General features: G+C 37.0%; 1 protein-coding gene across 1 annotated transcript; it reads left to right on the plus strand.

The window, feature by feature from the left end:
* Positions 1–12,402: 12,402 nt before the first annotated feature.
* LOC118796898 (macrophage mannose receptor 1-like) lies at positions 12,403–21,763 on the plus strand. The gene is made up of 7 exons (XM_036556048.1): positions 12,403–12,447; positions 12,531–12,887; positions 14,609–14,950; positions 16,480–16,830; positions 18,188–18,517; positions 20,447–20,550; positions 21,617–21,763. Exons 1-7 carry the CDS (start codon positions 12,411–12,413, stop codon positions 21,716–21,718), a joined length of 1,623 nt encoding a protein of 540 aa, XP_036411941.1. The 5' UTR covers positions 12,403–12,410; the 3' UTR covers positions 21,719–21,763.
* Positions 21,764–27,269: the final 5,506 nt, after the last annotated feature.

Genomic DNA, 27,269 nt, shown 5'->3' on the forward strand with positions numbered 1-27,269 from the left:
ATTTCTCACTCCCGGAATATCATCAAGCAATCAGTATTGTTTCTATAGATGCGCTACTGACCCTCAACAGATTATCAGTAGACTGAATGTAGAAACTCTCCATTTGTCAGTATTATTTCTATAGATGTGCTATTGACCATCAACAGATTATCAATAGACTGTATGCAGAAACGCACCTCCTGATTTTGCCAAGTCACGGCTGTCCTGAGGGCAACAACAGAGATGAAGCCCTCAGGCCAACAAAACACATCAGCCAATCAAAATCTCTTAGCGTCTGTGACATCATCAGTGTGAGCCTGTTTTCTTTTCAAAAGAAAGAACAAAAGTTAACATGCTCCACAACGCAGAGCAACATAATACTATCTGTACATTTGTAAATTATTTGTAAATTTGTGAAGGTGTCTGTCTGAATGTAGCTAATCCATGTAACAGGTTTGGTATTAAGAGTTTAGTTTTCTCTATCAGAAAAAAATAGAGATTATTCTCTCATTTGGGCCTTTGTGAGCTCATTATGGCAATAAATATTATTTCTATAAAGTGAGTAATAAGCTAAACTGAGACAGTTAGAATATAATAGCATGTTTTCACCAACATGTTTAGTCATTGAAAATTTATATCTTTATGTTGCTGTGAGTGTAGTCCATCATCATCATCATCATCATCATAATCATCATGTGTTATGTCCTGAGTCAATCATCGTCATCGTCATCATCATCATCATCATCATCATCATCATCATATGTGTTGTCGTGAGTCCATCATCATCATCAGGAATTGTCTATCATCGTCATCATGAGTGTAGTACTGAGTTCATCATCATCGTGTGTTGTCCTGAGTCCATCTTCATCATATTGGATGTCCTGAGTCCATCATCATCATCATGAGTGTAGTACTGAGTTTATCTTCTTCATCAGACAGTTTTTCTAAAACCATTCTTCATGGTATGTAATGCTATTTTTATTAGTGTTTTTAAAACTCTGATGTTTATAAGTGGATAAATGAAGTATTTAATAAATAAGTAAGATTTGTGTGTTGCTGAAGATTGAACATTTGTTTGCAGTTATTAATTAGTTAAACTACAATTTAAATTACAGATGACTTTCTCAGCATCTTAAACCAGGGTTCTGTCTCATCATGCAACATTCCTTCTTACCCAGCTAACTTTAAGCTTGATCTAACCCAGGTGGCACTGGCTTTATAAAGGCATAAGGTATAAATACTTTACTTTCTACATATTTAGATAGTGATTTTATTTTCCTTCTTTGGCGACTCCTTCTTTTTTCACTGTTTGGCTGTTTGACTCCTTCTTTTTTCACTGTTTGGCTGTTGGACTCCTTCTTTTTTCACTGTTTGGCTGTTGGACTCCTTCTTTTTTCACTGTTTGGCTGTTGGACTCCTTCATGTTTCACTGTTTGGCTGTTTGTCATAAACGTCACACTTTCATGTGCCTGAGTATCTAAACCTGGATAAATCCAAAGTCACCAAGGCTTGTAAAAATAAGCAGCAACATGGAAAATAAAGTGGATACAAAGTACTTGAATGATGCTACTGTGTCTTACTTAAACCTGTCAACAAATTTGTGATCTGCTGTACATGTTTTTTTTTTTCTGTTTTTGAGAAGAAAGTAACATTTTCTCAAAATCAGTATCAAAATCAATTAATTAATTCTCAACTCAATAAAATATAACATTACATCCATAATATGGTGTTAATTTTATACAGTGTTGTGTAGCTCAATGCAGATTTTAAAAAGTAGCAAACAAAAACATACTTAAAATGTCTTGTTGAGCACAGATCCCAGTACATGACTAAATACCCTTTTCATGTAAATCAACTTACTTCATGACTTTCGCATCATGAAGCCTGGTTCTTTATCTTCTTGGGTTGTGTAAGTAGCTCCCAGGGAAAGACCCACTTCCCAACATGTTAAAAAACAAAACAATTTTCTAGATTTAGAAATTTAGTGATAGAAATTTTAGTGATAGAAAACCACCAATCTTTGTCATTATGTCAGTAAAAATACTATATTGTATAATTTTATTCAAACCATAAAGAATCACACATCCTGATCTTCTGAATCTGTTTAAATACATACTAAACATGAATTACGTTTAAAAAAAAACATCATCATCATCGTCATCATCATCACTTCACTGATAGACATTGAGTATGGCTAGTGAACCACTATATAAAATAAGATTGATTTGCTTGAGACTCCACCTTTATGATATAAAAACAAAAGGAAGACAACAATATATGCAAATAAACTAAACACATACTTTTTTTGGTTATTTTTGACCATTAATTGAAGCTATTGGAGGGGAAATTAGATTTAAACAAAACAAAAAGCAGCATCACAAGCAAAGAAAGAATTATTATTGTTATTGTTATTATTATTATTATTATTATTATTATTATTATTACTAGTAGTAGTAGTAGTATTTTTATGGTCAGTGGTACTGATAGTAGTAGTAGTAGTAGTAGTATGACCACAGGACAACAGAAAATAAAAATGATGGACTCAGGACAACACACATGATGATGACGGACCTAGGATAACAGATATGATGATGATGATGATGGACTCAGGACAACTCATATGATGATGATGATGATGGACTTAGGATAACACACACGATGATGATGATGATAGACTCAGGACAACACGTATGATGATGATGATGATGATGATGATGATGTTGGACTTCACTGATAGACATTGAGTATGGCTATTGAATCACTGTATAAAATAGGATTGATTAGGACAACACACATGATGATGATGGACTTTGGATAACATGATGATGATGATGGACTCAGGTCAACACACATGATGATGATGATGGACTTAGGACAACACTTATGATGATGATGATGGACTCAGGACAACACACATGACGATGACGATGATGATGATGGACTTCACTGATAGACATTGAGTATGGCTAGTGAATCACTGTATAAAATAGGATTGATTAGGATAACACACATGATGATGATGATGATGATGGTGGTGATGATGGACTCAGGACAAAACACATGATGATGATGATGGACTCAGGACAACACTTATGATGATGAAGATGGACTCTTCGGGCTGAGGGTCTGAGGGCTTCATCACAGTTATTATCCCTCAGGACAGCCGCGACTGGGCAAAATCAGGAGGTGTGTGGGAGACGTACATCCAGGTGCCTGTTACTAGAGAACCGCTCTGCTGTTACTGCATAATGTTTAAGAAACCCTCAGATATCAATCTGAAGACCATTTCACTAAGAATTATTTAAGCATTAAGGAATGGTTCTATATAGAACTCCTAGTTCCAAATAGAACCATTTCCTTTACTAAAGAACCCTTGAAGAAACTTCATCCATCCTTTTTTAAGCCTGTATGGGTACCAGTAAAATAAGCCAAAACTGCTAGATGACAGCAAGCTAATAGACACCTATTTCACCACCTCAGTATTGTCTTCATCTGTCATAAAAACCACATGAACGTGCATGATAGATTGACGAGCTCCTCCTCATACAAAACTGTCGTCTCACTTGCACTTGAAAGCAGCATTACTACATACTGTATACACTCGGTACTAAAAATAACCAAAGAAGTCACGGTAAAACTCTCTCGTAAGGGCAGGAAAGTGTGACCGCAATTCCAAAATGAACCACTAGCCTTGTATTAGCCTTGCACGTTGAACTGCATACTTGTACGGAGCATATAGTGTGGGTCTGAAAGTGAGGTACTGCGGGTCTGCAGTTGGATACTACTGACTCCGCTAGAAGGCTCCTGACCGTCTGGCTGGTCTGGAACTGGTTCACCTCTAGCCGTTCCCAGCCCCAGGAGCAGACCCAGCAGGGCTTGCTGGTCTAGTCTATATAAAAATAAAATGTAATCTAGTCTATATAATAATAAGATAATAAATTAAGTTTACAGTTGTATCCATGGAAATAATTTTACACATCATCTATAGAGAACAAACTCTATGCCAGTAGTTATCCTCTAATTCTACAGCTAGCAAGTTGGGGTGGGGGGTGGATCCTTGCTTAGGGTCCCCAAAGGAACAGAGCTGGCCCTGCTGTGGCTCCAGGTGGATAATTACAGAACGCAGTAGTTGACATGACTTGGACAAGATAAAATACTCTGGTATAGTCAGTCAGCTGACTCCTTACAGCCTAGCTGGCAAAAAACTTTGTAGAAATCTGAGAGTTATGGCAGCGTTTTCACCTTTATTTTTCACACGACTACTGAATTTTAAGATTATGGCTGAAATTCCAGTTGTGGAGCGGAAATGTTGTTCATCAAGTTTTTGCAAAGTGGAGGAATTTGTGCTCACTTGTTAATGTTTTATGTCCCATTAAATGTCCCCTAGCTGCTCTGGAACAACATGCAATTTGTGACTGTCAAAAAAGATTCATTGTTTTAACTTAAGTAAGTAACATTTTGAGTTCTCTTAACTGAATGTAAAACACAGATTATTGTTCTGTTAACTTAAAAGTTCAGTGAATCAAAATTGAAAGGCAACCAGGTGACTAACATCCTGTCACTCTGTCCCTGTCTGTCTGTCTGTCTGTTTCTACCTTTGTTTACATCTGCCATGTGCCTTTGTTTGTTTTGGTTTCCAGCTCCACCCTTTTGCCTCACCCCTCACCTGTGTCTTGTGTTTATTCCCTGCCCAGTAATTACTCCCAGGTGTTTCTTGTTAGTGCTCTCAGTGTGTATAAACCCTTGTTTCAGTCTTGTCTTTGCTTGCCATTGTCCTTCTTTTGATCATTAGCTGATCATTATGCTCTTCCTTTTCTTTTGTCATTTTACTAGTTAGCTTAGTTTTGCTCCTTAGTTCTGGTTCATTTCTTGTTTGTTTTCCTTGTGTTTCTGTTTTCCTGCATGTTTCTCCTGTCTTTGCCATGGCACACTGCTTGAATAAGCCCCGCTGTTACTGTGGAAATCCATAGCCATTCAACTAGAAAAATTGCTATGTAAAGACACTGTACAACTTTATTAGTGTGAGTAGTTCATGTAGACTGTAAATAGAATCCTCTGACTAAAGCGCTTCAGGCTTCTGGCAATAAATCTATTACAAACATCAGCAAACCAGCATTAACACATTCAAGCATCTCAACAATAAAGATTGTTTAGATTTTATTTATTCTCATATTTCTATCATGTTAGGATGTCATTAGCATTTAACATGTTGTCTGGAAGTTCTGGCCATGAGTCACTCCATAAGCATAAGGATGCAAGAGTAAGCAGGATTAATTATAGTGTATATTATAATAAAAGATTAAATAATGTTATTTTTTATGTAGCTATATTAAATATAATAAGTTGTGTAACACCATATGTTAAAGATTATTTGATCTCTTTCAGATGTGGCTGATGATGACTGTAGATAACATGAAGATCAGAATGATGGAATACAGCACAGTCTTCAGTAATCACATAGGAAAGCCAGCAGAGGGCGTCTGAAAAAAGGCAGAATAAGGACTATCACATTAACTATGCTGACCAAATGTAAACTAACGAACTAACTTGTTTAGTCTTTAGTCTGTTCTCTAAACCAGTGATTCTCAAAACTGTTCTCAGTGACCCCCAGACAGTCCAGATTTAGAGCCTGTGTACACCTTGGATTATCATATGTCTTGTGATCAAACTGTTTCTGGGTGTTTTGGCCTGAAGCCATTTACACTTTTCACTATAATGCATCCCCAGTTTGACCAGATGAGATCTGTTACTTTCTCCACTTACATTCTGTTAACACTTGTGTTAAATGTGGTCAAGATCTGTGTCTGACCACCTCTTGATGTGGTTTGAGTAATCTGATCGTAATCTGCTCCCAATGTGTGCTGGGTGGCTTTATACCTTTTCATGTGATCAAGTGAAAACTGAATCTCATCGCTGAAAACTCCTGGGAAAGAAAAATGCATTTAAGTGCACTTATCAAAAGTTTTTTTAATGTGAAAAGTACAACTTACTTTTTAATTTTACCTACTAATTGTACTATTTTGGAACAACTTAAGTGTATTTAAATTAAGTGTAAAATTAAATGCAGCTAAATTAGTTGTGCTTTTGAGCACTTATATAAAAAAAAACTTCTGTTATGACTTAAGTATTTTTAAGCGGATTTAAGTATTTGAGTATATAATTTGAAGACTTAACTGTTATCACACTTGGAATATATTATAAATATACTACTGGGCAAACTATACACTTCAGTGCTACATATTGAGTTAAATGTATGAATGCGCCTGTTTAAATTAGTTGAGGCTCTGAGCTCCTAAGTGGTGCAACTGCCTACAATGCAGTTAATACGAATTATAAGAATATGACAAATGAAAATGTTCTTTTTTAAGAAATATACTCAAATATGCTAAATTGTATCCCAAAATAGAGCGATAGCTTTGTACAGAGGTAGAAGTAAAGCAATAAATAATGAGATTGCTAATAATTAACGTAATCCAATTTCATTTGGACAGACATAACTAGTGGCTTGTAATGACCACCCCTAACCTTAGGTTGCAATAAAGTAAACTTAAGCAATTTGAAACATATTGTAAATGTTGTAAATGTTGTAAATGTTTAATCTGTCTTGTAATGATACCCATATTTGATTGCTAATTAGTTTGAGCTATATTGCAACTAAATTGTATTAAAGCATAATTTAAAAGTCATTGCATTTATTAATACTTCTAAATAATCCATTTAAGTTTATAACAATTAAATGTACTTTTGTTTAAGTATGATTCACTGTGTTTAGAAAATGCATTTCCCTACAGCATAATAGAGTAGCACTTAAAATGTGTTACTTTAAAAATATACTTTTAGAAAAATTCAGAAAATTATATTTTAGATGTATTTAAAAAAAATACATGAAATTAAAAAAACATACTTTTAATATTCTATATATACTTCAAGTATACACCAACTGGCCGCTTCATTTAGTACTCCTTCTTGTTTCTACACTCTTTGATTTTATCAGGTCAACTTGGTAAAGACTGGTAATGGTAAGGACTCCTACAGGACCACCACAGAGCAGGCATAATTTGGGTGGTGATGGAGCTGCCACTGACAGACAGGGAAAGGATAACTCCAGGTGATGCCACTTCCATCCCCTCATATGTTCCTCTTGTGTCTGTTGCAGGCTGGCAAGGGCTTTGATGACTTCCCCAAGTGGTGTAACTTTCCCTGGACATGCTATGGGAGAGGAAGAACACAGGATCAGAAGGTAGCAGCAGAGCGGTTATATTAATGAATGCGTATTCATCAAAGGTGAAATTCTTGCTGTGAACCAGTTTCTTTCTTCTTGTTGCTGCTACTGCTGCACGGTTAGTCTCAGTCTCTCTCTCTCTCTCAGACTCTTTCTCTTCGCTGCAAGAGAGATCCACATAAATAGCCGGTAGCCAAACCACACGCAGGTGAAACATGTAACCCAATCACCTTTTACTACAGAGCCATGCTGTTGTAATATGCGCAGAGTGTGGTTTGACATTGTTTTGCTACAATAAGCAAGGTATTCCCTGAAAAAGATGTCATCTGGATGGCAGCATAAGTTTGCCAAAACCTGTATTACCAAGCCATGTGCACTAACGCACGCCCATACCGTCATGGATGCTGGGTTTTGAACTGTGTGCTGATAAAAAGCCAGGTGGTCTTTAGAATGAAAGACACAATGCCCATGATTTCCAAAAAGAAAAATTGTTTGGAATTAAATCAAACACAGGACAATTTTTCACTTTGCCTCAGTCCATCATAAATGAGCACAGGCCCAGAGAAGGCAGCGGCTTTTCGGGATCCTGTTTATATATGGTTTGTTCTTTGCATGGAGTTTTTACAGACAATGGTGGTTTTTGGCTTTGTCCCTTCCAGATTTCTCGGGATTCTCTGAAACTTTTAATGCAATTATGTACTGTAGATTATGAAATCCCCAAGTTCTTTACTTTTTATGTTGAGAAATGTTACTCTCAGATTGCTACACTATTTGCCCACACAGTCTGTCACAGAGTGGTGAACTCCTCCCTCCCCATCTTTATTTCAGAAAGACTCAGCCTCTCCAAGATGCTCTTTCTTGTTACTGACGTGTTGCCAAATAACCACCAGGTGTTTTTTTTTTAGCATTACACAACTTTACCAGTCTCTTATTGCCCTGTCATACCTTTTTTGAAACATGTCGGCATTAAATTCAAAATGGGCATATATTTTTCAAAAACAATGCGTTCTTAGTTTCAACATTTGATATGTTGTCTTTGTACTATTATCTATAAAATATAGTGTTTAAATTATTTGCGCATCATTGCATTCTGTTTGATTTTTATTGTTTTTGCTTTTATTATTTTATTTCACGTTTCAATTTTAAAGCACTTTGAGCTGCTATACGAAAAGTGTTATTTACATAAAATGTGTTGTTGTTGTTGTTGTTGTTGTTGTTGTTGTTGTTGTTGTTGTTGTTGTTGTTGTTCCTTGTACTTAGGTTGGGAATTTCAGTACATTTTCCACCGCTGCAAAAGAGAACACGCTGTCAATAAATAAAAAGACGGACAAACCAAACACTAAGAAATCCTGAGATTCATGTAAATATTTCAAAGATTTGAAGATTCACAAATTTTTTTATTACCACTTTTAATAAGCTAGAGTAAGAATTTGAATATATTAAAGACTAGAAGTGAGTAAAAGTGAGCAAGCTTTTACTCTGTAAAGTGAAATTATCCATCAAGGTTTTTTCCTGTCAATTATTTCTCCTTTTAATGAACCACTCCGGAGTTCCACTCACTCCTGTCTCTCTGTGGATCATTTTGATTATCATTCTCACTGTCTGTGTAACTTCATGCCCTCTTTGAATGGTGCGGAGATGTAGCCCCCGATAGCCGTGTAGATGACCCTGCCTGAGATTCTCCTTAAACAAAACAGACAAACAGTTTTATCTGAGTCCGTCTGGCTCTTTATTACAGATAAACACAGTTTCCTGCTCAGCCGTTTCTTATACTAATAAAAGGCTGGTGCTGAAGTGCCAGGAGAGACAAGGAGACTGAGGATTTCTTTATGGGTGAAATCCAGAAACTCCTAAACACCCCTCATTTTAACACGAGGAGGTGCTGCCTTCCCTTTGCAAAGCCTTTGGCCACAATATTGCAACCTTTCCTGGTATTAATGCCACTTTAATGTTGTAATTCTACAACTTTTTCTCGAAAAATTAAGACTTTTTTTCTCAAAGTAGTACGACTTTTTTCTCGAAATATTACTACTTTATTCTCGAAATATCATACCCTAACGACTTTTTTCTCAAAATATTACCAAATTTTTCTTGAAATATCACGACTTGAAGTCTACTATTTTTATTTTTATTAACAGTGTTCCTATAACGCTGTCGTAGAGAGAGTGGGTTATGCTACTAACTAAAAGAGTTCGAGTGAAAAAGGAACAAAAGAAAAAAAAGCCTGTTGGAGTTTTGACTTTGTAAATGATTTCAGGTTCATGTTTTATAGCTAAATGTTCTTGGGAAAGTGGAATGCCAGTGCTTAGCTTTGTTAAGAGCTATTTGGCTAAACTTATCTTTGCTTGTAATTCGACGGCTAACATACGAATTTACTAGAGGAATGTCAGATTTTCAGCTGTAAGGTCATTAGAATTGATACTGAAGTAATTTGTAAGGTGTTCTGCATAAGAATTACTTGTAAACTAACGGTTGTATTTTTTTTATGTAGATTGCAGGCGCATCTGCAGATTTATAGCTGATTCAGTCCAGATTCTTAGCTGGTATCAGTTCAGATTTATTGCTCAGTTCAGGGGGTTGGGGTTATCCTGAACCTAGGACCTTATTTAAAAAATTTTAGCAAGTCATTTTGCTTCTGTAATGTGTGTGTGTGTGTGTGTGTGTGTGTGTGTGTGTGTGTGTGTGTGTGGACTCTAAACATTTTACATTTGCATTTAATTATTTCAGTGAGGTTATTTGAATAGATTCTAGAAAACTGGATATGGGTGAAACTGTCAACATGCACATTTTTGTGGGGTTTTTTTTTCTTGTCCATGACCACCAGTTCTGGTCTTTGGTCTATCAGTCAGTTTCTATCAGTTCCATGGCTTTGGCTGTTATAAAGAGTCTCACACTAAAATCAGCTCATTAACTATCCCTTCAAAAATGAAATGCCTTAACTTAAGTGCCCCAGACCCACCAGCAAAACTGTTTCATAATTCAGTCATTTGGATGTGAAGTGGTGCATTTCTCTTTCTTTACAGTGGTGGTGATGGTAACCAGATACTGCAATGTCTACAAAGTGAATAGCTATTCTATTTATCTACAAATCTTAATAATTTTATTTTGGGGGTCTACTAGATTAGATTTATGTGTTTCGGTGTTCCAAAAACACATTGATGTTCTCATACTGTACATTTCTATTCGCCCTCTGTCTTAAACGCTCTGATGGAGCACCTGTGTCTTAAAGCCCCACCTCCTGATGAGCCTAGTGTGATCTGATTGGTCAGCTCGCCCACTCTGTTCTAAATGATGAACCGTCAGAGCAGTTTTTTCAGCTGCAGAGAACTTCATGCCCATCATAGCACTGCAAAAAACGTAAAGTGGAAACTACTAGACATTTGGTGACATTTTCTGAAGCCAAAACTGCTCGAAAACAATGCAAAGTTATGTGTTTATAAATGATAATAAATGATCAGAATGTTTGATTGAAGATTGATTAGACTGTATGCTTTTCTGTGGGTGAATTTATTTTTTAGCTATACTTTGCCTTAGAAATCTCAGTGTCTGGTGGTTTCCAAGCTGTTCATAGTCCCACAAACGGACATATAGTTCTCTATAGGCGGGCAGAACTCTGTTCAACATCTAGTGATCAAAAAAACCATCACCATATCTGTACACAATTTTAGGTAAAAGTGGGCCTGCAGCTGATGATCAAAACCATAATAACATGGTAAGTTGGCAGGTTTGCCTTGTTAGCCTACAGCTAAGCACTGGGTCAACAGTTTAGCTACAGCCAATAACTCCACTCTTAAAGACTCGTAATAGCTACGTTGTTTGTTTTAAACATCGCAAATCGACAAATAATAATGCATGCTTACAGGTTCTGAACCTGAATCTCCCACTGGGCCACACAAAGCTGGAACTGCCATGTCCTTCAGGAACAAGAGCTGTGAAAATGCAGCATCGAACTGTGCGTGGTTTCTGAAGCAGTCTAAGTCTGTGAAGTGCTGGGCATGCAGTAAAATGTTTAGAACTGTGGAGGGAACAGTGCTAAAAATGAATTCCAACCACTGATTTCTTTGTTGTTCTGCCATTGGCAGAGCAAACAGAGAAGACTTCCTTTCACAACACAGAATACGTCTTCTCAACATGGCTACATACTCGAACTCTTCCGGCCTGAGCGTTGTGTGAGGGTGTGCCAAGCTTGCTGGCAGGCAGGGAATGAGGATTGTGTTATGAGATGATGTCACCTTGTAACAGAGAAAAGGGCTAGAATTCACGCACCTGCGAAAAGTGGTTTCTGTGGGAGAGAGTATCTCTCTCCGGCATGTACTTTGGGCTTTGTGACATTGCCAACTGTTTACATGCGCAAAAAGCTACATAACACACTAAAGGAAATGGAAAAACCAGAAAAGCATAAAAGGTCTCCTTTAATGATCTGAATTGTGCATTTAAGGTAGAACAGTACATATTGGCTTGATTTTTGCCACAGAGAACACAAGTAAATGCTTTTTCAAGTGCCTCACTATAAGTCCTTTACCACAGATAATGATAGCATTTTTACATGTTGATTCACACAGAATTAATATAACCTGGGCTTACTTTGTAGGGTTGTTTTATGAGAGGGAGAACCTACTTCGTGTGAATGACTGACATGGTGCATTCGGACGGGACTGAAGTCACAGAGAAATGCTGGTAAAAATAACATTACCCAACTATCCTTATGTAAAACTAATCCTGTCTGAATAGGGCTTTAGGCTAAAATCTGATCTCAAAGCTGTTGTCTGAGACATCAGGCAGTGTCTGCTGTAAAAAATTGTCCACAAAATACCTTTCTATGAGGTAGCTTTTAGCTCCATTAAACACTTTGGGTGTCTGCTTTCTATCAGCACCACTGTGAGCATGTCTGACTCATTAAGATTCTTTAAAACAGTACTCTTCACATGAACACACTCTGAATAACTTTGTTTACATCTTTAACCTCTTAAGGAACTATCCAGGCCAGTTTGCATTTTTCTATTTCGTTGTATAATATGAATAACAATCCTGTGACAACACATTCATTTACACCTTCATGTTTCTGTTCACCAGTCACAAGTTCGTCCTATTGGCTTGCACTGTATGTTCTCCATATGGGAGGTACAAAGGTCCCACCTCCTTTGTTTGTTGGATTAATTTGCATCTGATAAGTCATACTACTGTGAAACGGTGTGCAGTATCTTCAGAGATGGATCTGAATGTGTTTTTACTGTTACTGCTGTCAGGTAAGAAATGAACACAAGCATGTATTTAACCCTCAGTTCTGCCTGCTTTGCAGCAAATCTAACAGTGTTTTTATTGTCTTCAGCAACCTTTGGCATCTCCTCCTCTGCTCTTCAGCAGTTCTACTATGTGAATGTTAAAAAGAGTTGGTTGGAGGCTCAGAGTTACTGCAGGGCGACCTACATTGATCTGGCTACTGTTGGCAGCATGGAGGACATGAACAGGCTGAAAGCAGCAGTGGATCCTGCGTACACAGGCGCTGTGTGGATTGGACTGAAGAAGCACTGGGTTTTGTCTACAGGGGAGAATATATCCGCTTATAATAACTGGGTCCCAGGGCAGCCAAATGAAGGAAATGTGGAAGCAGCATGTGGAGTGCAGACACCGCAAGGATGGCATGACTTTTTCTGCTCCACAATGCTCTACTGTGTCTGCTTTGATGGTAATTGAATTCATTTACTACTGGTTACATATTTCATTTTCAAACCTGCAGCCATATAGAGTTACTTGTAGGGGTGTAACCAAGGGGTGCATCAAGCATTGTACATGTACTCTGTACCCATACAGGAAAAAATATATTCCAAATGTATTAATCTAATATATTTCTGCAATGTATGTATAAAAATGACCAAAACATTGTGTTAAATATCTCTAAAATGTGTTAAAATAAGTTTTCCAAAAAGTATGAAAATGGACAAAAATATATTTGTGTGTATATATATATATATATATATATATATATATATATATATATTTAAAATGCATTTATTTGTGTTTGCTATTATATTTTTCAGTTGTATGAAGTTACAGATACATACAATTGAATCGTATACAACTCAATATACATGAACTGAATGAACAGTACTGATGCCTGTGTTTTGCATTGTACTTTGCCTTAGGCATGTACATATGCGTTATGAGAGCACTCACACAAAATGTATTTTAAAGATGTCAAATCATAACTGCATTTTCACAGAGTATCAATACCTACAACACTTGCTTTTGGCATATTAAAAGCTCATTTGCTAATACTTAAAATTGAAATACTGGAATACAAAATCATTTCAAAAGTTATTCCAAACTGTAAAGTACATTAGACGGTTATTTTGGCTATTTTTATGCATTTTTAAATGTATTTGACACGTACATTTACGTACATTTATTTTTGTATGGTACATTTTCAGGTGTAATATTTTCCCATACATTTAAAATGAATACATTTTAAAATGTATTTGGTTAATACGGCAATATATCCTGAAATACATTTTAGTGTTTGGAATGTATTTCAGCATGGACTGCAATGTATTTGACATGTATTTCAAATATATAGCTTATTGGACATCCTATTCCAAAACCATGGGTATTAATATGGAGTTACTCCAGAGAACACTGCTACAGAGCCCATCAGTAACAGGCTTTATACCACCCTCGCCACCGCTTCGCAATCTGAGACTTGTGTGCAGCTGTTTTAATGAAATAATCCATTTAATGAAGTTCCTGATGCACAGTTCTTGTGCTGATGTTGCTTCTAGGGGCGGTTTAGAACTCTGTAATAAGGGACAGGCTACATGCTATGCATTTCAGCACTTGGCAGCCCTGTACTTTGTTGTTTCTGGATGCTTCTATCTCAAAATAATAGCACTTCTAGATCTAACAGGACAGAAATTTCACTAACTAACCGGTGCAAATGTGGCACCCTGTGTCAGTGCCATGTTTAAAGTCAATAAGCTTCAGTATTACCCATTCTGCTACCAGTGTTTGACTATGGAGATTGCATCACTATATGATTAATTTTATACACCTGTTAACAATGGATGTAGCCAACCACCTGAATTAATTAGAAAGGGGTGTACAAATACTTTTGGCATTTTGTAGCTTTTTCTTATCTTGTGTATATCAATAATTTGATCTCTATTTTCCTAAGACTGCGCTTTGGTATTACATTTTTACAGTTTTCCTTCAGGTTCTGAATCTTGAATTAAGGGGCTCTTTCATTTAGAAAAGGTGAACTTTTTAAATGATTCACAAGTAGAGACTTTTAAGGGGGTTTAATACTTTTGCAAGGCACTGTATATGTTACAAATGGTAAAGGTAACAGGTGAGCATTGTCTGCATGACACTGATAGATTCTTGGGTTGCTTTTTTAATGCTGCCCCACAACAGACAGATCTGATCCCAGTGGCACGTTCATCCTAATAAGATCCAACATGACTTGGACACAAGCCCAGACCTACTGCAGCCAGCACTACACAAACCTCGCCAGTGTCCATAACGCACAAGAGCAGCAACAAGTTTTTACCGTTGTTGGTAACAACACCAGTGCATGGATTGGCCTGATCTCCGGGCAGTGGTCTGATAAAGGATTCTCCCCGTTCCGGTACTGGGCAAACGGACAAGCTCCCGAATCAACTTCTACTGAGAAATGTGCTGCCATGATGATGTCTAATTCTGGGAAGTGGACTCAAAGTCAATGTGACCTCCAAAATCCGTTCATTTGCTATGGAGGTGAGTGACCATTATCAACATTACCACTGAAAAGCTACCTTCATAGAGAACTTAACTGCAACCCTAATCTAAGCAAGATCCTACTGGTGGTCTACAGCAGCATCTAAACGCTGTTACTTGGTGATTTAATTCATGGTTGTAATTATAGTACACTGACAGTGGCTTTCCAGGAACTTTCCAGAAGATAGATGCAGTGACCTCTAGAATTATTGGACTTCTTTGGACCCTTCTTAATTATGAGCAAAAAAGCCTGGGACAAATTGTTGTTTATCAGCTTCATTTTGCAATTCAAGTAACATTTCAGTGAGATATAAATATTCTAAGAACAAAAAAGCTGTTCATGTTCAAAAAAGGTAACATTTTTGTCAAAAACGTGCCACAATTATTGGCACTCCTGCCTTTAGTACTTTGCGCTCGGCCTCTTTCCCAACAGCAGCAATCGAGCCTTGTCCCATGTTGATGAATGGCCAAGGGTGTTTAGCCTGTGTGTGTACTTCATTTTATACCCCTACTGCCAAATGTTTATTGTTGTTAAACAAACAACATAAAATCTATGGCACATTTTATTTTATGTCTTGCTTGTTTCCAATATGTTGAGCTCAGCAAAAAAATAGAAATTGTGCACTAAAATTTACAGAAAAATGCCATATTTAAGTATTTAAACTCTGTAGAGGATGTGTCAACTTATGTTCATTTAAAAAATCAACAAAACAAGTAATTTGACATTTTTTCCGTATGACTATATATTGTTTTCATAAGAATTTGTAAAGGGAAAAAACTGTAAGGATTTTTATTAATATTATTATTATTAGCTCTGGATATGATGCCATGTAAAGATCAAGAGGCTTGCCATGTAACATAGAGAGTGTGAGAGACGTACATACAGATGCCAGAAAACCGGCTCTGCTATTACTGCGTAATGTTTAAGAAACCCTCAGATATCAATCTGAAGAACCATTTCACAAATGACTATTTAAGCATGAAATCGTTCTAGGTAGAACTCTGTTCTAAATAGAACCATTTCCTTTAGAGAACCTTCATCCATCCTTTTTTGGAGTGTATGAGTTTACAACACCAATAAAATAGGCCAAAACTGATATATACCAGCAAGCTAATAAACAAAAAATAAATAAATTAATTAATTTAAAATATACATTTTAAGTAAAGGATTAGAAAGTCCTTAATAATCTTGATCCAATAGCATGGATGCCAGTTAACCACATTTCACGTATGTGCTAATTCTATGCTAAAAACCCCTCAACTGTTCACTGTTAAATGGCGCACAGGGGACCACAGTCGTGGAATCATCCACAATGACAATGGCAGTTATGCCAGTCATTCTGGATGGACATAGAAAACATTCAGCATCAGCTCTCAAGACCAAACAAAGGCTTTGCTTGGTTGCACATTTAGAATTCATGGTTTTTTAAAAGATCCTTTGCAATGTATGTAAAATATCAATATAATGTTCTGATTTGCATTTGATTCTGAGCATAAATATTTATATTTTAAACTTTCTTTTACTACAGGACTTCAACCTCTCTTTCGGCTCTACCACTTTGTAAATGACCCGAAGACATGGACAAAGGCTCAGACATACTGCAGAAACAGATTCACTGATCTAGCTACTGTAGACAGTGTTAAAGATATGAGCAGTCTGATGAAAGCTGTGGATCTTGGCTATAGTGGTTCTTTATGGATTGGACTAAAACAAGCAACACAACCACGCTGGGGCTGGTCTAGAGGAGATGAGCTACTGTCCAATTTCAGTAACTGGGACGCAGGAAGGCCAAATGGTACTGGACAATGTGTGTTTACCGCTGATGAAGTGTGGCGTGATTATGATTGCACAGTAGCTCTGTACTTTGTGTGCTACAAAGGTGAGTCTACAAATGTCTTTAAGAATCAAGTGGGTAACATGCTATGTTATTTACATTTATGGCATTTGATAGATACTTTTATCCAGAGTGACAATCAATTGAGCAAGGTAATCAAATCCCAGCCTGCGGTATGGAAAGTAGTGGTATAACCCATCTGTATGGATGTCAAAGGTATCAGTACTTTGGTGCCAAGTTGATACCAAAATTGATAAATAGTAAAAATTCTGTTTTTTTATGGTACTGGTGGTACCAAGTTAGATTGCTATCACGATATAGTGCTGATTGCAAGTAAGTAACATGGCATTTTGTACGGTGTACTGAGACCTCTTCCTGACTGCAGTTGGTCTAGACATCACCTAAGTCACTGAACGGACACTCACCACTTGTTCTAATACCATTTTAACATGGCCTCATCCACTTTGCCTAACCTTTTCCCCCGACAGCATCTTAAGAGCCATTTTGTTACTTTATTAGCTGGAGTGAAGTTTATTAGATGACCTCTCAGAGGTGTGAGAGAGAACACATTTCAAACTTCAACCACTACAAATCAGGGGAAAGTACTTAAGTGGCACAGTGGACAATAACATTGATGCTGGTAACATTTTTGATGTTGGTGCACAGCGACTCGGCCAGTGTTTGTGTAGCCGTATGAAACTTCATAATTTTACCAATTGTTTGTTCAAATGAGGCTCTACTGTCTACAAACCTCTGACAAACAAATTTTGTGATAAACAGTACGCTCCATAATGTTCGGCTCTGTACCATGCAGTTTTAAATTTGTACTCAATACGCATGCACTTGATGTGCACATTCCCAGATTTTAATAAAGGGTATTTTCATACATTTTAGTTTTAACATGTAGAAAACATTCTATACACAGCCCCCACACCATTTCAAGGCACCATAATGTTTGGGAGATATCAGTGGTATGGGCAGTATAATAGTCATGTTTAATACTTGGATAATGGAGTTACATATCCATTGCATGCAATAGCTGCTAAAGGTCTGTGACTCATAGATATCACCAGGTGTTAAGTGACTGAAAAGAATCAAGACTAGATGCTGAAAGCTCTCTTATACCTGCATTAATGAAGCAATAAACACACCTGAGTATTTACAAACACTAATTTCTACCTGGTTAAACTAAAACGTTTACAAAATATCTCGTGTATGTACACTTTACCCACATGGAGTCCAGAGGCCATCCATCATGCAGGGCACTGTATTACATGTAGAATACAAATCTGTTCAAGCATCATGATGCTATTTTGCCATATCGCCCACCCTCAGTACCGATAGAGTAATTCAGTTTAACAGAACTGTGTGGTCATCCTTGTCCACTGTTTTTATATTACAGAGGGCACTGGTTACATCTTGGTAGAAACTTCCAAAAACTGGTATGACGCTCAGAGTTACTGCAGAACGAGCTACACTGACCTGGCCAGCATTCGTTCTCCTTGGGAGCAGAAGCAGGTGACTGACCTCGTGGTTAAAGGGGGCTCTGTCTGGGTCGGTTTGTTCTTAGACACCTGGCAATGGTCTGACCAGTGGAGCCTCTCATTTAGAAACTGGGCATCGGGACAGCCAAGCTCAGGAACTGGTAGCTGTTCTGCTGTAGTGATGGGTGATTCTGGGAAATGGATTGCTGACGACTGCAATGTGCAGCACCCTTTCATCTGCTATGGAGGTGAGTCTCAAAAGCCTCATGGCATAATCTCAGAAATATATCGCTGTTGTCGGAACAAAACCTTGTATTTCCAAAACGGTAACTTTACAGGAGAAGAAAAATACTTACATTACTTTTAATTTAAGTTAATGGAGCCAGACTTTTTTCCCCCCAAGTCTTTTGAGCCATTTCTTTCAGTCCATTTATCATGAAATTTACACACATTGTAAAGGGCAACAGGCATTTTCAAATTATGTCAAAAACTGAAAAACGAAACAAAAATGGAGATACGATGTTTTGTTCCGACAGAAGTGATATGCTCTTACAAATAAAGGTTTCTAATTGTTCATGGCTTGGATGTATGGTTCTATTCTGAAACCAAGAAACCAAGAAAGGAAAATCTTTAACTCATATGGAACCTTAAAATTACATCTAATGAAAGTTCTTTTGGGGAACTGAAAGTGGTTCTTTTATATGTTCTATAAAACACACGTCGGCACCTCTATTTCAAAGAGTGTATATACAGTATTGTTCACAAGGCTTAGCAGGCCTGGTGCCAGAGAAGCAGTGGGCTGATTATGAAGGGTGGCATTGTTCACTAAATAACCCCCTGATGCCACGCCTGATGCTGCCCTTAGGCAGTTATGAAAATTATTTAAAACTATTTATCAGATTTCCCGTCAATACAAGTTAAGTACAAATAAATTATTCTTTTAGTGCCTGTAAAAAAGCAGAAAACAGATATTTAATGGAAAATCACTTAGAGGCCATAACTTAACTATAATACCATTTTTTTCAGTATTTACTGAGTGCAGTCTTTTCCTTTATTGCAGCTTCCATTTTTTCAGGAGACTCACTTTCATTTCTTCAAAGAAATCTGCAGGGATATTTTTCCACACCTCCAAAGTCTTACACGTTGGTTGTATTTTCTGCTTCTCACAATCCAGGAAACTCATCAGTCTATAAACCTCACTCCCATCTCAGATGTCCAGTTTCAGTGTTGTCTGTTTCCTTTTCTCAGTAAGAGCTTCTTGATAGCTGCACATCCTATCAGACCCAGAGCACTGAGTTGCCTTATTACAGTGGAATGATGGACAGAAATGCCTGTGGATTTCTGATGTGATGCAAGAGTGGAGCTTGATTTTCTCCTCTCTCTCAAAGATGAAAGCTTTAAGTGCTGTTTATCTGATGGGGACAGTTTTGGTGGTGTAGCAGATCTTGCACAGTTGTCAGGAGTTCTATTTTCTCTGTATTGTTTAATCATTTTTTTGAACTCCAGTTTTGAAAAGTCTTGTTTTTTGTGCTCCCTAACTAATGTAAGCAGATTATCTTGTATCTAACCCCCTCAAAAATATCTCATTTAGCCATGGTAGAGGCACATGAGAAAGAAAGGCAGTTAAGGTGAGTTTGAATAGTTGCTTGTGTAAATGTTAGTGACTCTTTGAAAAGAAACGTAAGGTCAGAGACTCCTTTTGGAACAGCTTTTGTTGTTAGGACACAGCTGTGTCTTGGTGTTTGTAAGACTTGAAAGATGGAGGAATTATAGTGGAGTGCATACAGAGAGAGAGAAAAGAGTGGACAAAATAAATACTGAAAGATCTGATATTTTACAGTCAAATGCAAAAATATGGCTGCTTCTAGTCAAATTAATTTTCTAAGTGAACATAATTTTTACATTTCATATTTTAGCTTTTATGCTTTTCCAATATGTTGATCTCAGAAAATAAATGGAAATTGTGTTGTACTTTTAAAAAACACACACAGAAAATTTAAGCTCACGATGAATGGGCCAATGGAAATGGTCCAGAGTTACTTGGAATAAAATCTCATTATATTCATTATATTAGCTTACATTAAACGTGAAGAATGCATTTTCTTTCTTCTCTAAGTTGTCATTTCAGAGGTTTGTTACAACAGTGAGGATATGTTTTGTTCTGTTTTTCTCTACAGAGGAGGACAGGATGAAGAAAAAGCAGATCATGAAGGTGACGGTGTCTTCAAATGGAAAAGCAGACGTAAATGAGCCTTTCGTGAGGGCCGCACTCCTGAATGAGGTAAGTTTCCATATGCTAGACAAAACATCTCAAAACGGTAGCTTGTAGAAATGTAATCCTAGCTTGGTCATTGTCAGTCATGCTTTGCAACAGCACTGCCGGAGTTTATGAACACACACAGAGCATTCAAATATGCTGTTTCTATGATGTGAGTGCATGATTCGGTATAAGTAAACAAACAGAGTGCTTAACCTTAATAAGGCTGTTTAAAGATGACCAAAGGATGCAACTACGGAACATGAGAATCAGGCTTTATTGACCAAGTATATTTGGAATTTATCTTTGGTTACACAGTTAATCACAATTTCAATGTACCAAACCTCACATACAGTAACAGACATCCATACCTGCGTTCTACTATACTTATACAGTAACAGACATACATACCTGAGTTCTACCGCACTTATACAGTAACAGACATACATACCTGAGTTCTACCACACTTATACAGTAACAGACATACATACCTGAGTTCTACCACACTTATACAGTAACAGACATCCATACCTGAGTTCTACCATACTTATACAGTAACAGACATCCATACCTGAGTTCTACTACACTTATACAGTAACAGACATACATACCTGAGTTCTACCGCACTTATACAGTACAGACATTCATACCTGAGTTCTACCGCACTTATACAGTACAGACATTCATACCTGAGTTCTACCACACTTATACAGTAACAGACATCCATACCTGAGTTCTACCACACTTATACAGTAACAGACATACATACCTGAGTTCTACCGCACTTATACAGTAACAGACATTCATACCTGAGTTCTACCACACTTATACAGTAACAGACATCCATACCTGAGTTCTACCGCACTTATACAGTAACAGACATCCATACCTGTGTTCTACCACACTTATACAGTAACATAGACATCCATACCTGAGTTCTACCACACTTATACAGTAACAGACATCCATACCTGAGTTCTACCACACTTATACAGTAACAGACATCCATACCTGAGTTCTAGTCAAAAATGTCATGCTATGTGATGTTTTGGTATCTGGTATCTTATTCACCTGTGTCCTGTTTTTGCAGATTGAGAAACAACTGGAAAGGCAAGGAATGGCAAATGGTACCAAACTGAGCTGGAGACTGGGGAATAATGGCAAAGTGTTTACTCTGAAACCAGAAAGGTGAATGATTAAAAAGCAAAGAAAGTCCTGCTTTTTAAACTTTTTACATTTTTTTTTATACAAGGTCTGTTTTAAACTTGTAACTATGTTATGAATTACTAGTTATAATTTCTTACAATTTCTTCAGTGTTTCAGTGTTCAAGACTTAGTAAGCAGTTAACACTGAAACATCTTGCCAGAAGTTGAAATTTTGGTGTGAAATTTTTTTGTATTACAATTTTTCATGTTTTCTGTTCATTATCATATCTCTTCATGATCCATTCAGTTCATTTTACATTATTAATGTTCTACTAGATAAAAGCGACTGTAAGAATGAAATTACTCCCATGATCACTTTAAGGAAGAGTTCTGAAAATGTTATGTTTGAGAGTCTTCTTTTCTTGCTTGATAATAAGTGAATACATTTTAGAAGAATTAAACCCACTTTCCATGCTTTCTTAAGTTGCTTTTGGTTTAAATGTACATTTATACTACATTCATTCACTGAAAAGTTTGGCTGAGTGACTATCATATGTCATCTTAATTTTTAACTCTTACTGACTGTGGGGTTTTTACGTTCGGACTTGGTCTTCACACTGTTTGCTATAACTACAAAAAAAGAAAACAAAATAAAGAAATAAGGATTTTTGGAGCAATGATCTGTAGTGCTGTAGACTTGGAGCACTCACTCACTCACACACACACACACAGACACACACACAGACACACACACACACACAGACACACACACACATCATCTAAACCGCTTATCCTTCTGGGTCTTGGAAGACTCTCCAAATACAATTTATCTCTTGTGTATTTATTACTTTCCAAGCTAAAGGTATCATTATTCATTCATACTCAACTGAAAAGTCGTATGGACTTTGGAATAATGACCAGATTCATACAGTCTCACCTCTGCAGCATGTGGGGACACAGCACTGGACACCCCCGACCCCCCAACTCATTATCACACTCACCTGCAGCTCATTCCTGGAATCATTAGCTGACCAATTATATACTCCATTGTATCCTGCCTTTCACCCAGTGACCGCTTGGTTATGCTTCAGCAGAACACTTTCAGGTGCTAGATAGAACCCTTTTCGAAAAAGGTGCTATATAGAAGCATTTACAGCACATCCTCAATCAATCTGAAGAACAACTTCACAGTTTGCCACATAACTTTCTCTTGTTAGTTGGTTTTCTATTTATTTTAGTTTCTTTCATTATATTTGTAATGTTAGGTTACTAATATGACTGAAAGAATACTGTTTGCACTTTCTCAATTGCTTTTGTAAAAGCAGGAGCAATTATAGCGCATCAGCTCCACCCTTAACCCTTGTGTGGTGTTCATGTTTTAGCACTCAGTGGTCTGATCTACCCACCACATTATTGTTTTTAAAATCAATACAGCCATAATAATTCATGTAAAAGTAAAATATAACAAGTGGCCAGCGTAGGGTTCTCCTTTAGCAGCTGTAGCCAGTCAGCAGCCTGTCCATGTTGTCCACCCTCATACGCACACAAACACATATACAAACACATACACACACAGACACACACACACGAACAGCAGGCCATGTAGGCAGGTTCACCCCAACACCACATGTGTAATATAAATGTGTAGGGGGTGAACAGTGTGAAGTCATAGAAAATATGTTATTTTATATGTTCCGCACAGAAAATGAGCAAAAGCCAAATCTGAAGAAATCTAAAGTTGAGATAATAATAAATTGCTTCATTTATTCTTTTGGTAAACATTGAAAATGGGTCCTACAGACCCCAACACTACAGAAGGGTTGAAAAAGGTTCTTAAAGAGTTCTTTAATAAAGGCAGTGGTTCTACTATATGTAGAACCATGAACTATTTGAACACAGTGGTTCTTTTCTGCAGTGGAAAACCGCATATCGCATATGACTCTTCAAATAACCTTGTAAAAATGGTTCTATATAGCACTGAGAAGGGTTCTGCTGTTGTCATAGAACTCATGCTGTGGCATTTACAAGTCTTAGAATCTTTTTTTGGTGCTATGTAGAACCTTTTTGCTAAGAGTGTATAGTTATGTAGTGCAGAGGCCATTTCAATTTCCAACTTTTTGTGCACATTCTACAACCCCATTTCCAAAAAAGTTGGGACGCTGTGCAAAATATAAATAAAAACAAAATTCAATGATGTGCAAATCATTTAAACCCTATATTGCATTGAAAATAGTACAAAGACAACATATCAAATGTTGAAATTGAGAAATTTTATTGTTTTTTGAAAAATATACGCCCATTTTGAATTTGACGCCAACAACACATTCCAAAAAAGTTGGGATGGGGGCAGGTTTACCACTGTGTTTCATCACCTCTTCTTTTAACAGCACTCTGTGAGTGTTTGGGAACTGAGGAGACCAATTGCTGTAGTTTTGAAAGTGAAACGTTTTCCCATTTTTGCTTAATATAGGATTTGAGCTGCTCAACAGTTTGGGTGATCATTTGTCAATGTTTTCTTTTCATAATGCGCCAAATGTTTTCAGTGGTGACAGATCTGGACTGCAGACAGGCCAGTTTAGCACCTGGACTCTTTTAATATGGAGCAATGCTGTTGTAATACATGTAGAATGCGGTTTGACATTGTCTTGCTGAAATAAGCAAGGCCTTACCTGAGAAAGACATTGTCTGAGTGGCAGCATATGTTGCCAAAACATGTATATATCATTCAGCATTAATGGTGCCTTCACAGATGTGCCAGTCACCCACACCATGTGCACTAATGCACCCCTATACCATCATGAATACTGGCTTTTGAACTGTATGCTGGTAACAAGCTGAGTGGTCTTTAGACTGGAGGACACAGTGTCCATGATTTCCAAAAAGAAATTCAAATGCTGATTCGTCAGACCACTTTTCCACTTCCCCTCCGTACCTTTTAAATGAGCCAACTTTTTTGGAATGTGTTGCTGGCCTCAAATTCAAAATGGGCATATATTTAAAATTAAATAAAAAATAAAATTTCCCATTTTCAGCATTTGATATGTTGTCTTGTGCTATTTTCAATGAAATATAGGGTTAAAATGATTTGCACATAATTGCATTTTGCTTTTATTTACATTTTACACAGCGTCCCAACTTTTTTTGGAAATGGGATTGTAGATTAAAGCCCTAATCTGCTGAATTAACTAAATTTACATTTGTTAGTCTATCTTTAACCAAATGCTAGGCCTCTAACATCTGTTCCTGCAGGCTGAAAGTTGCCTATTTGGCAGATGAGACCTTTAGAAACACTGGTCTTGATTGTTGTCTTCATTTATTTGTTGCTGTTAGTTGTGTGGGTGCTGTGGAAGAAGATTTGAATATACAAATGCAATCCCTGTTTCAGCTGTCAGTCACCAAGCGGGTGTGACGGTAGACTAATCCTAAACAATACCTACAGCCTAATTTGCAAGTCATTGTTTATGGTAACACTTTCTTTGAAGGGTGTCTACATGACACATTCATATCACCTTACATAAACACTTCATAACATGTTTATGAATGCTTAAATCAACATTCATAAACTATACATGTTTTACATGATGATTTTATTTATTATTTTCAGTGAAACTCCTCGTTTCTGGACTGACAGCATAAAATCACCTGGCTTTATCCCTTTGGACAGAAAGTGTTTTGACACTTTTTGCCTAGACTTTCAGCTTTTTTTTTTTCTCAAGCATTTGTATTTTGCAATATGCTATTCTTTCTGCTTTTTACACTAATTATTCATATATAAAATGTACTGTTCATTCAACACTCTATACATTATTGTGGAAAATGTCACTTAAACTAAGTTTAACTTTCTTGGGGTAAATGCTAACACCGTTATCCCAATTACTTTGGAGGTTTTATTTTTAGTGATGTTCTTCCTCACTTACGGTTTTGGAGAAGGCACAAGTATAACTGTGCATTAGTTATCCTGTGTAACTGAGGTTAAATGTGACAAGCACTGTTATCACAAGGAATGATTCCTTTTTTGGCATTACTTCAAAGTACAATCGAGTGGTGCCTCTTTGACTTTCCTCACTCAGGGTGCTGATAATTTTGTAAGAAACGTCCTTTATAAATTTGCCTTGCTTTGCCTTCACCATAAAAGTGATGGAAGTCACGTTATCCTCGCTAAAGTGCATGTTACATGAATGGATGGATCTTGAATGGAATGGATAAGCATTATGGGCCTGTCCCACCACCACACAAAGACTGAGACTTTAAGATGATCGACTGTTCATAGCATATTTATGAGTAATTCACTGTCCATATAGTAAAGTGACATGCAAGACAACATTCATAAGTGATTCATAGCATTTTAAGGAGCTGTTAATATACCATATAGTAAAGTGACATGCAAAGCAACATTCATAAGTGATTCATAACATTTTTAAGAGATGTTTACAAACCATGTGTATAAATAGTGATAGTGATTTACAATTAAATATCTACAATTATGTTCCCTACCTTTGCAGCAAGACCCAATGACTGAGAAAAGGAGTCAATAAACACCACAAGTAGGAAGGTCCTTTTTTTTATTGGCAAGATCAATGTTCAGAACAGGCACTTAAACATGCTGCTCAAAATCAAATCAGGAAACTACAAACTCTTCTGAACATGGAACTGCAAAATAGGCAAAAATAAAATAATTCTCCTTTACAGTAAAATAAAGCTCTGCTGTTTCAACTATGAACACTGTCTCAAACACTGGAGTTAATATAGCCTATATCTGCTAATTTACCCTTTAACCCTGCATGCCTGCAGGCTTCTGGTCACAGCAGGACAGTCAACAGTCTTGCCCAGCTAGCTAACTAGTAAGTTAGCTAACAAAAAAGCGAAGGGAAAAATTAAGACAAACATCGGTAATTTGGATACGAATGGATATGAATTCATTATCACTCCATTTTTTTTTCCCGATATATTTAATCTGTAACGAGAAACTATCAAATACTGAAAAGTCGCGAGGATGAAATCAGCTTCTCGTTCGCCAGCTTGTTTTTCGAATTTACCCGTTCCACCTTAAATGCTGCAGCAGTTACATTCTGGCACCTCAGGCGCCATTTAAGGTGGAACGGGTAAATTCGAACAAGAAGCTGGCGAACGAGAAGCGACTTCAGCCTCGTAAAAAACGAACTTTGAGAGACATTTTCCAAGAATTACTTTACTTTTTTACAAGATTATTTCACTTTTCGGCAAAGTTTCGTGGTGGAGATGCGAGACACGCGGCTATAGCTGAGCTAAAGGTTAAAGCAGAGCAAAGTAAGTCTTTCGTTTATATACTTTTAGCCCATACTACCACATTAGCACATACTGAGACATATTACAGCCAGGATAGTAAAACGATTTTTGTTGACACTTCGCCGACCCCTGGACCACGTCACTAGTCAAACGTTAGCGAGAGTGGACCTTGCATTTGGGACTCTTGCAGTGACTTGTGCCGTTTTGTTTATTTTCTTCATATTTTTGTTTTGTTTTTCAGAGAATGCCTGTTCTGAACAGAGGTCTTGCCAATAAAAAAAAAGGACCTTCCTACTTGTGGTGTTTATCGACTCCTTTTCTCAGTCATTTTG

Source organism: Colossoma macropomum, unplaced genomic scaffold (assembly GCF_904425465.1).
Source record: "Colossoma macropomum unplaced genomic scaffold, Colossoma_macropomum, whole genome shotgun sequence".
NCBI classification, from domain to species: Eukaryota; Metazoa; Chordata; class Actinopteri; order Characiformes; family Serrasalmidae; genus Colossoma; species Colossoma macropomum.

Excerpts from the sequence above, each read along its gene's own strand:
- LOC118796898 (XM_036556048.1), top strand. The coding sequence starts at position 12,411 with ATGGATCTGAATGTGTTTTTACTGTTACTGCTGTCAG. Across the intron at positions 14,951-16,479 it reads TCCGTTCATTTGCTATGGAG|GACTTCAACCTCTCTTTCGG; the intron begins GTGAGTGACCAT and ends CTTTTACTACAG. Across the intron at positions 20,551-21,616 it reads GGGCCGCACTCCTGAATGAG|ATTGAGAAACAACTGGAAAG; the intron begins GTAAGTTTCCAT and ends CTGTTTTTGCAG.